Source organism: Otolemur garnettii, unplaced genomic scaffold, assembly GCF_000181295.1.
Source record: "Otolemur garnettii isolate 467f Iridium unplaced genomic scaffold, OtoGar3 scaffold00039, whole genome shotgun sequence".
NCBI lineage: Eukaryota > Metazoa > Chordata > Mammalia > Primates > Galagidae > Otolemur > Otolemur garnettii.
In genome coordinates, this window is record NW_003852434.1 from 9,202,280 (window position 1) to 9,215,815 (window position 13,536).

The window sequence follows — 13,536 nt, forward strand, 5'->3', positions numbered from 1 at the left end:
CCCTCCCCTTTCCCCTCCCCTCCCCTCCCTTCCCCTCCTTCCCTTTCCTTCCCTTCCCTTCTTAATATAGTGTTCAGTAAGCTTAATTCATATTTATCACTGAATAAATAAATAAAACCTAGGCAAATTCTTAAAAAATACTTTTATATTTTTATAATATAGTTATGGCATATTTAAGCATTAAAAAAATCAACCTTTGATTCCATAAAATTTTGATTTCATCCTCTTACTTATATTCCACTGTCTTAAGACTCTTGGTTACATGTGAAAAAACTTACTTAATACTAATTAAAGAAGAAAAAAGAAAGGCACTGTCCTGTGTAACTGGGAAGCCCAGAAAGGAAATTTCCCTCAGGTACAGCTGGATGGAGAATCAGTTGTGTGCTTTGTTTCTTCTCCCTTAGTAAATTTTGCCTGCGATTCCATTTGTCTCCTTCCTTGTTTAGCTGAGTGGCGGAGAATGGGAATTGCAACGGGTTTCCCGTGCTCAGTGAGCAAGCTCATTGTGAAGTGAGTGCTGTTCTCTCTCTTCATCAACACATAGGTCCCAGAGAAGGACTCACAGGGACGCAGTTGAGTCCTGTGCTCATTTGGGTACCAATGATCATGTCCACGTTATTGGGACCAGTCTGAGTAATACACTCACCTCTGTGACAAGGGGGTGGAGGCAGGGTAGAGAAAGAAGATGCTGTCATGACTGACGCCTCCCTAGGACCACAGGGAGTGGAGAACAGTTTCCCCCATAGAAAGGAAGCACTTATGTTTGTAGATGCATAAGTATGAAAAAGTGCTTAGGGTAGGAAGCAAAAATTAGTTAGTGTAGTCCACTATTCATATACATTTCAAATATTTTAACAGATTCTATCTAATAAGGCATCCCATTTCTTCTAAATTCCACTTAACCCAAAAATCAAAAAGGGAAAATTTGCTTTAAATTATTGACTTTACTGGTTGATCTAAACTTGCCTTGACATCTACTGACTAATACTAGAGTTGTATTTGCATGAAATGTTACTGAATAGCATTATTCTTTTTTTTTCTTTCTTTGATTGGGATTTTAGTTTAAGGAAGTCAAATCCACTTTGAATAAATAATTGCAGCTTTGTGATAATTTGCCAGAAAACTGAAGTGATGGGATTGGGTCACATAGACAAAATTAAATGCCAAATTTTTATTTCTCAACATGGGTATAAAAGGAGATGACACGGGAAGACTCAACTGTTCTTGAAAACACATTCAACTCAGAGGAAGCTATTGGAAAAGGTGGGAGAAGAGTTAAAGTGTATGACCCAAAGTGCCATCAGTGTGAATTATAATGAAGAAATGTATGATTTCTCAGTTATGGCTCATTTTTCTCCCCAATACAATAATGCCTAATTTATGCAGAAGCATTTATTGGGTACTGGCTATGTTCAAGACACTATACTGTGTACCAGTTTGCCAAGATGGATTTGGTTGCAAAGATGGATATGTAAGCCCAAACTTTTCTGAGCTTATAAGTTTTAGTAGGTGCATTTGCAAAATTAATAGAACTGATAAAGGTTTTTTTTTTTTGTTTTTTTTTTGAGACAATATCTCACTCTGTTGTCAAGGCTAGAGTACCATGGCATCAGCCTAGCTCACAGCAACCTCAAACTCTTGGGTTCAAGCGACCCTCCTGCTTTGACTTCTTGAGTTGCAAGGACTCTAAGTGCCAGTCACAACGCCTGCTAATTTGACTATTTTTAGTAGAGACAAGATCTCATTGGCTCAGGCTAGTCTAGAACTCCTGAGCTCAAGTGATCCTCTCAGAATGCTAGGATTACAGGCCTGAGCCACCACACCAAGCCGATGAAGCTTTTTCTCTACTCTTGTTGTGGAGGGAAACATTTTATTTGCCACTCTGGATTTGTGAAAAAATCAAATGGAATGAATACAGACTTAGATTGCTTAGCAGATCGATTTCCTGTTATAGTTAATAAACAAGAGAGCAGGGAAATAGGACTAATATGGAATAGTAATATATGTGTCTGAGTGAAAATTGTGCTAGAAATAAATTTCTTTAGGTTCTGAAACAAATAAGTACATTTATTATATTATTGTATAAATTCAAAGCACTTTTTATAGACAGCATACTCATTCTTTAAGATAGTATTAAATAATTAACCTGAGTCCATGCTAACCAAAAGAAAACAAAACAACAACAAAAAAATCAGCGGCAGATAAACGTGTTTCAAATTGCAATCCATTTTTGGCATTAGTCTATGTTGTAGTGAAAAAGGGAGATCTGTTAATTCAACATGTTATAAAATTGCAATTGTGAGGTGCGGGGGAACTTACACGTTATTTGGTATTTTGTTTTTAAGATTTGTGATGTGGATGTGTTTCTACCAACAGTATAATCAGAGCTGCGCATCTGTTTTGTTTTGAGCTGAGTAAAGTAAAAAACAATGATGATGAGTTACGTTCTTCCCCAGACATTTTAGGATAAAAGTTTCAGTAGAAATTTGTCATTCATGTTTTATTACTTGCTTACTTGCAAAAGGAGAGAGAATTCATATTTAGACAGTGGCCATGCTGTGCTGAGTAACTGATATTTTGATGCTCCAAGCATTTTTAAAGAATAAACTCAACCAGAACATGTGATTACAAGTAATTGCCCATAATTGAAGGTAATAACCTCTTAGACAAAAAAATAGATCTGCTTGGGGTGTTTGGCAGCCATAAAGAAAATAAAAATCACATGTATTCATGTTAAAATGTAAAAAAAATAACACATGAAAATAATTTGAGAAACACATCTCCAATTGTTTTAGCTACTTATTTTATGCACTTGGACAGCTATTTATTAAACCTACGTTTTGTTGGAAGCTTTAAAACTAATGCTGTTCAACAGTTTTTTTCTCAGGAGTTTAAAACTTAGAATATTTTGTATTGCGGATGAATCTCTGTGGGGCTTACAGCTACTTTATGAGTCAGAAAAACATGCTTGTATTTTTAGACTTTATTATTACCCTTACTGGTATTTCTTGCATGCAGTATGTCATGAAATCAGTTTTTATCTGTTAAGGCACACCTGTGGTGCTTGTAAATTATCTGTAATCTTTGGTTGCTGATAATGTTAGAGACCCAAAAATCAGTGTTAAAAAGTTATTACCAGGTTGATTATTTAGAACTTTTCATAGATTTGCAAAAATTCTGAACACATTTCAGTAGTATATGTGAATTTGTACATAAGGAAATAATCTATTTTGGGAAAAAAAACTGATTATTTAAAATTGATCTTAAAAAAAATCACAGAAAAAAAGCCATTCAATGGGATTTTATATCTTTAATAGCCTGTTTCTCTTTTTACATATCTAATCTTAAAATAAGCCCTTTGGAAAGATAACACATATCTTAAAATTATGTTTCTTTTTGTTGTTTGAAAAATGTTTTAGTTTTTCGTACCTGATCCAATGCCTTAGTTACCATCAATTACCAAAATTTAAATTTCTCCACATAAATTTTCTTTTCATTGGGAGCAACTGATAATGTGATTTGATTCATTCAAGTAGATACGAAGTAAGGTCTATGTTTTCATACACACTTACCTGTTCTGTGTTATATACTTTACTTTTTTGTCTTATAGTCAAAATACTTGTGCTTTTTGAGAAAGTTTTGTATTTACTTTTAAATTCAATGAACGTTAATTGAGTAGCTGCTACTTACAGCATATTGTGCTAAGTGCTTTTTATATTAGATTGAATTTTCAATGTGTAATATTACTATTCATTAAAAAAAATTTACTTAGCTTTTTCAATGGGCTGTAGTCTCTTTTCCAAATATAGTATCCTTCCCATTTCCATTTAGAAATTAGAAAAAAATGTGAAATTTTAAGTTTGTCTTGGCTTATCTTAATTGTAGGAGGTTTTTTTTTTCAAATTGATTTGCTTTAAATCTTAAGGCCTATCTCCTAGATATTTCTCCCCAATTCAACATAAACTCCAAAGACATCACAGTCCTAAACAACACTTTTGATTTCATCTCCCCAACTTAATCTATTACGTGCTAAAAGGTCTATAGCGTTTTCCACCACTTGCGCTTTCAGACCATATCGTTGCTTTTACTATTTCTTGCATGTTTCATAGTTGTTATTATAACATATCTGTTATGTGAATATGTTCAGGGCCTTATACCAAATAAGAATTAATCAAAATATGGGTCTAAGAAAGAAGAAATTGAGTCCGGGTTCTCACAAAACTCAGGCCTTTTTGTTGTTGAGGCAGAGTAGTCTTGCTCTGTTGCCCAGCCCAGTGTGTTGTGGCATCGGCCTACCTCACAGCAGCCTCAAACTTTTGGGCTCAAGTAATCCTCCTGCCTCAGCCTCCCAAGTAACAAGAACTACAGGCACCCACCACAGTGCCCAACTAATTTTTTTTTCTTTCAATTTTGAGTAGACAGAGGGTCTCAGTCTTGGTCAGGCTGGTCTCAAACTCCTGACCTTAAGGGTTCTTCCTGCCTCAGCCTCCCAGATTGCTAGGGTTACAGATGGAACCGCTGAGCCCAGCAGAAACTCAGACCTTCTGATGCTTTCTTGTTATTTCTGGGCATCCCAGTAGGATTCTTGGAAGAGCTGTGCCTATGACTTAGTGATGGTTCTGCCCTTTCACACCTTGCCAATTCTGGTTTCAGAGTGCACGTCTCCCACTTGTCCTATCTAGAAAGTCTATTTGGCCTGTGGTGAAATCCTGCAACCTGACCGTATCTTACTAGATGTAGACTCAATGCAAATTAATTTGGAACATGCCTGGAGTATCCATTCGGATACTTCATTCAAATTGGACTGTAGAGAAAGGAAGCAGAGAAATCTGCTTTCATCTCCTGCCAAACATCTGTAATCTCACAGGCCAGCAGGCAGGACAATCGCAGCTGGCTCCTGAGGCAGGATCCGGCCTGGCTGCTCACTGAAAACTAACTCACAGGGAGATGTAAACAATCTTATCTTACTTTACCCTTCTCCCTGCCAAATGGAGAAATTCCATTAAATTACTGTTTGCGGTGTTCACCAAATTGTTGAAGGTATTCTGATTATCTGAACTGTTCAAATAATGTACCAAGATTTTGTAAAAACCAGTTAAGAGCAACAGAAGATGAATAATTGTAGTTTATAAAGGGTGAATGTTATTCTATCCCCAGTTTTAACACAAAAACTCAGAAAAGGGAAGTACTTGGATTTTGAGCTAATACATAATAGGCTTTTTGTTGTACAATTTAATAAAGGAGGCATTCAAGACAAACGCCTCTGAATATGAGAGAAAGTTTCAATAATGAGAAAGATAGTGACTGAATGAGATTATATAAAACCATCTCTGGGCATTTAATTCGCTAGGATAACATCCTGGAACATAGAATTTTTAAGTAAAACATCAGAGTTCAGAATTCTCTATGTTAACCTCTTTTCTTATGATTTTTTGCCAGCTTGTAAACACAAGTTATACAAATGGTTTTGTGTGTATCAATAGCTTTTCTGCCAATACCTCTTCCTCCTGGAAGTTCGCACCTCTCTCTTCTACCTAACTTGTGCCCTGTGAGAGCAACTGTAGGTTAAGAAGATTTTAGAGACCTTACGGTTCACAAATCTAAGAGGGAAAGAAACCAGGAAATAGAACAATGGAGGAACTGACTTTAGGAAGACACACACGCAGACCTGGTTTTCCTCAGGAGATGCAAATTGGTGCAAAGAAATGGAATCTTTTGGGAGGCAGGCAAAGCTGGATAGCGAGTATATTTAGAAAGGAAATGTGTGTATCTAGAACATGACCGTGAAGGGGAGAGGACCAGAAACCAACTTACTGTATATCAAAAATTTGCCAAAGTCAGCTCTAAATCCAGAAACAATAACAGACAGAGTGCAAATACTCCAAAACTTCCACCTCTCAGGTCTGAGTGCCTTTTCTGTTTCCAAGACTTGGGTTAGTTTTAAAGGGTTAGAACTACGAAGGCTGCATACCACGGCATCATTACTTTATTGGAAAAATTGTTTTCTAGGATCAAATAACAAATTTGATTTTTGTAAGCAGTTTTTAAAAAGTGCTGGCTGTGCACCGAAACCAGCATTAGGGTTTCTGGTCACTGGTGATTCTGGTCTGGTTTCTCTCATCTTTTATATTGCGAATGGTTCTGAGAAGTAAAAAGTACATGTTTTATCCATACAAAAAAATTTAAGAAAACAGTAATAAAGCAAAACAAGAAAGGAAAACTAGTAAGAGTAAGGGCCCTGCCCGTTAGGGTATTCTACACATTTCTAATTCACAGGATGATCTAAAGTTTTAATTTGTTCAAAGTTAATGCTACTGAGAATTTTAAAGCAAACACATAAAAACTCCAACAAATAAAAGTGAAAACTAAGTGATATACTGTTTGAAGATAAGAAAAAAAGCTAGATTTGGGGTGTTTTTGGTGGTACTAGAGTCCAGACAAAACAGGTAAATTTCACTCATTTATTAAGAACTAGCTTTGGAATGGTTAGAAACTGCTAGACGATGGATTGACCTGGGAGGGAGTGGAGTGCACTACTTAGAAAAATGGGCTTGGAGCTCAATGCAACCTGGGGACATCTGACTTACTACTTAAAAACTAATTGTTCTGGGGCAATTTAAACAGTCTCTCTAAGCCTGGGTTTCCTCGTCTATGAAATAGGGACAAAAACATAGCTATTCTTCAGACTTGCGAGTATTAACTGAAAAAATTCATAGAAAGTGCTTATCACAGTTGCTGTAATCTAAGTGCCCCCCAAATGGTTAATTGTTTCCATGTTAGAATGACTTCTGAATTTTGTACCATGGATATTTGTACTTAATTTGGAATGTTTGACTTTCTGTCATCTGTATTAACGTTTGAGGATTTTTAAAGTAGGGATTAGGTAATAATGTGTACATCATCTTCCATTGGTAAATATGTTTTAATACTAATATTACTTTTTGAGTGAACAGATGCTTCTGTAGCATACTGTTTTCACCATGAGATAAAGTTCCTTGCCAACATATGCGTGTGTACGTGTGTGTATATGTGCAGACATATATATATATATATATATATACCTTAAAATCTCAGATGATGAAATTTTGCATTTAGCATATGAATGACTTAACATGCCTTGGATTTATTAATAGCATTTGGCTTATCTTGAAATTTGGGCGTTGATGCCATTAGCTTTATCTGATGTCAGCTAAGGCCAACCCTTAGGGGAAACTATTTTCTGTTTCTATTGATTATGGTGAAGACAGATGGCGACACATATTTGAGGAAACATCTTTACAAGTTCCTCTGTTGGATAAATGAGGAAGTGCAAAGTACAAAAGATAACGTATCAATTATCATAGACAAGACGCCTGATTGAACGTTCATTCAATGACAGTAGTAAATTTGGTAAGAGACCTCTAGAGTGTTGAAATGTTTGTCCTCTCTTTGTCAGTTGTGGTTTAGTGCTAACAATGTTAGCACAATAGGACCATTTGTACATTTTGGACACTTCAACTTCTGCAATTACTTGGTGAGAATAGATTAGGAACTATTTTGTTTTTGTGAAACTGATTATTTTAAAACTTTACCGTGTAAACTATTTGCATCCAAACATCAAATTATTTTGATTTGTAGTTGTTGCTTTCTTGATGTAAAAACATGCTAAACTTTAGATGGAAAAGCCAAATTTGGAACACATTTCATTTTCTAAAAATGCAAAAACTATTCTTCGCACTCTTCTCTCCCCCCCCCCCTTTTGTTTCTCATTTGGAAATGGTTTTGGTAAACTTTGCTTCAAATTATGGGTTTCTGAATTTCCAGCGTATATAACTTATTGCAGGGCGAGGTGCTTCTTCACATACATTAACTTTATCCTGCCTTCCCTGAGTCCTAATATGACTGCTAGTATGCTAATTAGACATTTAAATATTCCAACTAATTTCCGAGTTATTCTGTAGTTATTCTCTAAGCATTTAGTGGTTGTATGGCTTGTACAGAACAATGTATCTGGCATTGAAAGGGCTGTGTAGCATAATATGATCTGTTTCTCTCACCAAAGAGTTTGTTTTCTAATAATGAAGGTTAGCTGTGCACTCAAACAATATAATAATAAGAGTCAAGGAGATTTTATAAAATAATTTTTAGAGAGGAGCAGATAATGTGGACAGGCAGTTGGATCACGTCAGTTAGTGACACATTTTATGACCTGTGGCCTGAACTGCTTGCTTTTTTTTTTTTTTTATAGCAGGGGGAGGTTATTATTTATTTAGCTCAAAGAATCACATGTATTCTAAAAGAAAATGTGACAAAGGTTTTTACTCTCACTGCTTCATCAACAAATGTGCATTGAGTCCCAACCAAGAACAAGGCACTGTGGCAACTGACTGGCTACAAGGAAAGAGAGAAGATGGGAGGAGGAAGATGATGATGATAGTTAATATTTGTAGTTTTCTGTGTACCAAGCACTGTTCATATAAATGTTGTCATTTTTAGGTATCATTTCATGTTTAAGTGTTTAAAGGTAGTATCTCACCACAACCCATCATCAGCCCATTTTCCAGAAGAAAAAACTGAAAACAGCAGTTGACTAACTTGCCCCAGGCCTCAGAGCTGGTGACCGGTGTGGGCTCAACTTGAACTCAGGCAGTCCGAGTCCAGCACCCACGTTCTCCAAATGCCCTGCTTGCCTTTAAGTGAATGGGTTACCTGAATTGCTTTTCCATTCAATTATGTACTCTATAAAAACTTATTTTATTAAAATATACTACAAATAGTAAACTAATATGAGTATATTTTATGTATAAAGGTGTACTATACGGTTTATTGCAGGATATAACCAACATTAGTTATTCTTAATCTCTGCTTAATGTAACTTAGTTTCTTTAGTCACAGACTCCGGTGGAACTAAATTGCTAAGTCGTCCTGAAGTTTTTCTTTAAAATTAGAATACCTTACAGGGGATACACAGGGTATGGCTTCAAAGAATAGGACATCCAGACCCTTGAAGGTGGTCATTCCTCAGCCTCAGGGTCTCCGCAGGGTGACCGCTCACTTCCTTTTGTTATTGGAACTCTCATTTGTTTAGAAATATCTTGATGGATTAGGTAACCTTTAAATGGGAATTCACTAAGTGTACATACTTCTTAGATATTATGATATCCAATTAAAGTTATGGTCAATATTGATAGATGAAAGAAAACAAACATAATTTAACACATTCATAGAGATCATTCTGGATGCACATTCTCTAATCTGGTCTTTGGAAAGTCCTTTTGTAATTTTCTGATTTACCTTATTTAAAGGAATTTAAAAGATGATTTATGTTTCCGATAGATGTAATCCTTAATCCCCTGCCATAATTTTCCTTGGTATTTGACATTTTTTCCAGCATTTCTCAGTAATGCTGGTGAAGGTGTGGCTAAAATAACTTCACAAAGGGACTGTAAATGGAAAAATGCAATTAGCCTCCTTAATAGGATCTGCTTTGAAATAAATTCCTATTGTACTGGTCGTAGACAAAATAGATTTGGAGGTTTAGTGTTTTCCTTTGACCTTGAATCCATAGGAGTAAGTGTTTGTTACAGGAGAGAAAGTAGCAGGACAAGAGGTAGTTTTGGGGTACAGAAAGGTGCTTGAGTGCCTGTGAAATCTCTGTGATCATTTCTGAATTTAAGTAGGTCACATCTGTATTGTTCTCAGATATCAGATCTGACTGGATTTGTTTCCTAATCACCGAAGCTTCAATCACTATGTGAAAAAGTTAGATTCCCTGGTCAATAATCTTTAAAAAAGTAAAATGATGTCCCCTTTTTAGAGACTTCTATTCAGCAGCAGAAGCTCCTGTGATTTGACACAGTTGATTTTAGGGGCTGAGAACTGATATTTCCACTGCTGGATATTTCTGTCCAAGACAGCACAGAAAGCGTTTCTGTTTCCTGCTACAGTTCTTACTTCCTGTTGTAGTCATGATGAGGAGAAGCCAGTGACCGCGGCACATCCTCTGTCCTCAGCTTCCGCCAAGAAAAGAATGTCTCTCAAAGAGCATCTGGGCTCTGTCTGACTCTGATGATGTCGAGCAGAGCAGTTCTAAAAATAAAGGCGGGATTGTTGTGTCCATTAGGGCCGGCTCATTCCATCGTTGTTGTTTCTCAGTTGTAGCCTTATGCCTTGTATGGTGGTTTCTGTTTCTCTGAACAAGCTAAGAAGAGCCGTTCTGTTCCTGGGTGCCGGGAACGCTGGAGTACAGAGTCTGTGTTTTTGAGAATATTTGGCTCATACAGGGAGTCTGTGTTCTGCAGTTATAATGTTTAATGCATGTGAGGAGGATTAACATCCACAGGAATTAAGCCCGAGAAACAGAATTGAAATACCACTATCAAAGAAAGAGCTGCTTATTGATTAATGTTATATTGAACTTCTTAATAGAAAACACAATAACTTAGCAATATTGAAGGAGAGGTCTGACTTGCTGTCTTCTTTTATGCCTGATGGAGAAGGGCAGTGCAGATTCTATGGTATCAGGACATTTTAGTTATCTTTTCATACCTGAGGCTACCGGACTTGGAGACAACACCCACTTTTCTCGTGCTTATCTGGATGTACTCTAATCAAATACAGATTTTACAGAATGCAGTCGTAAAAGATACCCTGAAAGACACACAGGTTCCCCCATGCTTGGTGTTTGTGCATGCGCTCTGCTGTAGTTAATAGATTTCCTCTGTCGTCTAGTGAAGTAAGGAGAGGACCTTAGAGTTATTAATATTTTTTAATTCTCTTCACATGTTATAATTTAATTCTGTATCTTGTTTTTTTTTCCTTTTTAGATACTAGCTCAGTCGTGTACTGAAATCCTGGAATTGCGGCCCTCGAGTGTCTGTGTGGGGGGTGAGTGTTTAGAATTTAAAAATATCATGTAAGAAATTGTATTTTTTTCCTAGCTAAAATATATGATTTGAAACTCATGTTGGAAAGAGAATAGCAGAATTAACTTTTTTGGCATCTTTTTTTGTGTAAGAATTTTTAAATAATTCCTTGAAATATTTCTATTTTAAATTCAAATTTTTAAGATTGGAGTGTTATTTTAAATAATGAGCATATTGTGTGACAGGCTTTTAGAATCTTCTGTATATTTAGTTCACATTTGAGACCTTTCCTATGGCAAATAAAATAAAGTATGAACTCTCCTCTTTTATCTGATTATACAAACAGCCAGGTATCCATAGACTTGAGCTCTGCCCTTTGATGACCTGGCCAAGGTACCGACAGCACCTGCCAGCTCAGGGCATGCAGGGAAGTGACTTACGGGTGGATGGCAGGAAGGGAGCAGGTGGCTTCATCAGCTAGTGCTAAGAACAGACTCAGGTTTTCACACCTCCCAGCTGTCCTGGCCCAGAGAGAGTGCGATTCTCTCTGGCCTATTTTATTTCTTCTTCAAGTCTGACCTGGAGTTCATTTTAACCTGACTTGACTTTAGAAAGGAAAAATATGGAGTCTGCTGGGGGAGGGAACAACTGTGTAGTTAGCCTCAGAGCCTCCCGACCTGCAGCCCAAGGGTTACACTCTGCATCTGGGAGACGCCCAGTGAATGATCATTGAGGTGTTCAGGAGACATGATGCAGCTGAACATTCCAGGGCAGGGTTATCTTTGCTACAAGCACAGATTAATACATTGCTAGAGATAAAAAAGAAAAATAAATGTGAAAATAGTATTATAATATTAGTTATCATTTATTAAATTCTTCTGTTTAGCCGAGTGCACACTGGATCCTTTGAATTTGTTATTTTACTTAATCCTCTTAACAATACTACTTGACAGTTTTATAAATCCCTGATTTTCAGGTGGGACAGTGAGGCAGAGACAAATTCAGTCCTTGCTATTAGTAATTGAATTATTGAATCCTGTCCATCTGACTCGAGCGCCCATGCTCTTACTGAATCACATTTTAAGTTTTACCTGCACTTTCTTTCAACTTATCAGTAAAATTCCTTTAGGAACACTTTGAAGGAAGTGTTGATGATGTCCCAGTTGATGACTATATATGCCTTAAATTATGGGAGACAGCAGAAGTTTGAGAAGACTGGTGGTGTTAAACTACATTAAAACGGAGCTCAGGACTAAGGAATCTCTGTGCAGACAAAGGCAGTTAGCTCTCATGAGTGAGCATAACCTGGCTTGATTTGCAAACATAATTAAAACCTAACTTGACCTATTTCTTACAAATGCCTGTTTTTAAGAAAAATAGAACTTAAGCTTACCCAGTCAAAAACAACCAACAAATTTTTATAAGTATGCACTTGCTAACAGAATAGACGAAATCACAAAACTGCATGACTGTAACCAATCAATTACTTTTTTTGCTTTCCTTACAAATTCATCCTGTGAAAACCTTCCCATTGCATTTTCTCAGGTGAATTCCTGAATGCCTCTGATTTGGAGCAGTCCCACCCATGAATTGTTGTTTGTACAAATAAACTTGTAAAATTTTTATTGTGCCTCAGTTTACCTTTTTAAACAAGAGCTAATCACTGTTAAAATGGTTCATAAACCATATTTCAGCAAACATTTACTACCTACCATAGACATTTGATCAGTTAACTTCCCGACTGGCATGTTCTTTCACTCCCTAACCTTTTGTAGTGTCTGTGCCTACCACATATAGAGAGAGTACTGTAAGTTAAATCACCTTTCTTTAGTAACTGCCCGTAGATTATTAGAAATCTGTAACACGTGACCTGTGACGGCTTATACATTTGTATGCCACAGAAAATGAACCCAGGATCAGTTAGGTGAAGCAGCTGTGAAGGAAGAACTCTGTATGAGACAGACATAGATTGAAAAAATGCACATGCCTTTCCCAAGAACCAAAGAACGTGAATAATTAGTTTTCTTTACATTTCCTGAAATTAATACACGACAGTAAAGAAAAGCAAAGGTGTGCGGTGTCTGTCTTTGACTCTAACACCTGAGTCACTGTGAGCTGGTGAATGCTCCTTCGCTGCCTTTACCTGCAGGGTCTAAGACCGGAACAGGGTTGGAAATACAGAGCTGGGTCTTCACTGTTATCAGCTGACTGAACGGCCTAAGAAATTTATTGGGGGCACCCTGATACTTTCAAATCTTTTTTCTTTTTTTGTAAAACAATGATTAAAATGTTTTTTCTTTCTTTTCCTTCTAGAGGAATTTCAAATTGTTTTGAATGGAAGAGGATTCACGCTGGGGAGTCGGAACGGCACGGCCCTCTGCACCTACACTGCAAACGGAACATACACAAAGAGTAGGTCCTCAGTACTGTTCCTGCTGTTGCTTCGATATCTGCAAAGCATATCAGCGTCAAGGATTTTCCATTTTTCTCCAACTAAAACTACCTATGCTGTATTTTTTAATCAAAGAAAAAGGTAGTGAAGTATCAGTGATAAGACAAATTATAATACTTAACAGTTATTGAATAATGTCAGTATTTTCTTTTTTTTTTTTTTTTTTTTTTGAGACAGCCTCAAGCTGTCCCCCTGGGTAGAGTGCTGTGGCATCACAGCTCACAGCAACCTCCAACTCCT

General features: G+C 36.7%; 1 protein-coding gene across 1 annotated transcript in view; it reads left to right on the forward strand.

Annotated features, from left to right (window-relative positions):
* ANTXR2 (anthrax toxin receptor 2) overlaps positions 1–13,536 on the forward strand; it is a 133,356-nt gene that overhangs the window by 21,450 nt on the left and 98,370 nt on the right. The window contains exons 8-9 of the mRNA XM_012805364.2: positions 10,806–10,866; positions 13,158–13,256. Of these exons, the coding sequence (XP_012660818.1) occupies positions 10,806–10,866; positions 13,158–13,256 (160 nt within the window). The remainder of the gene's footprint in view (positions 1–10,805; positions 10,867–13,157; positions 13,257–13,536) is intronic.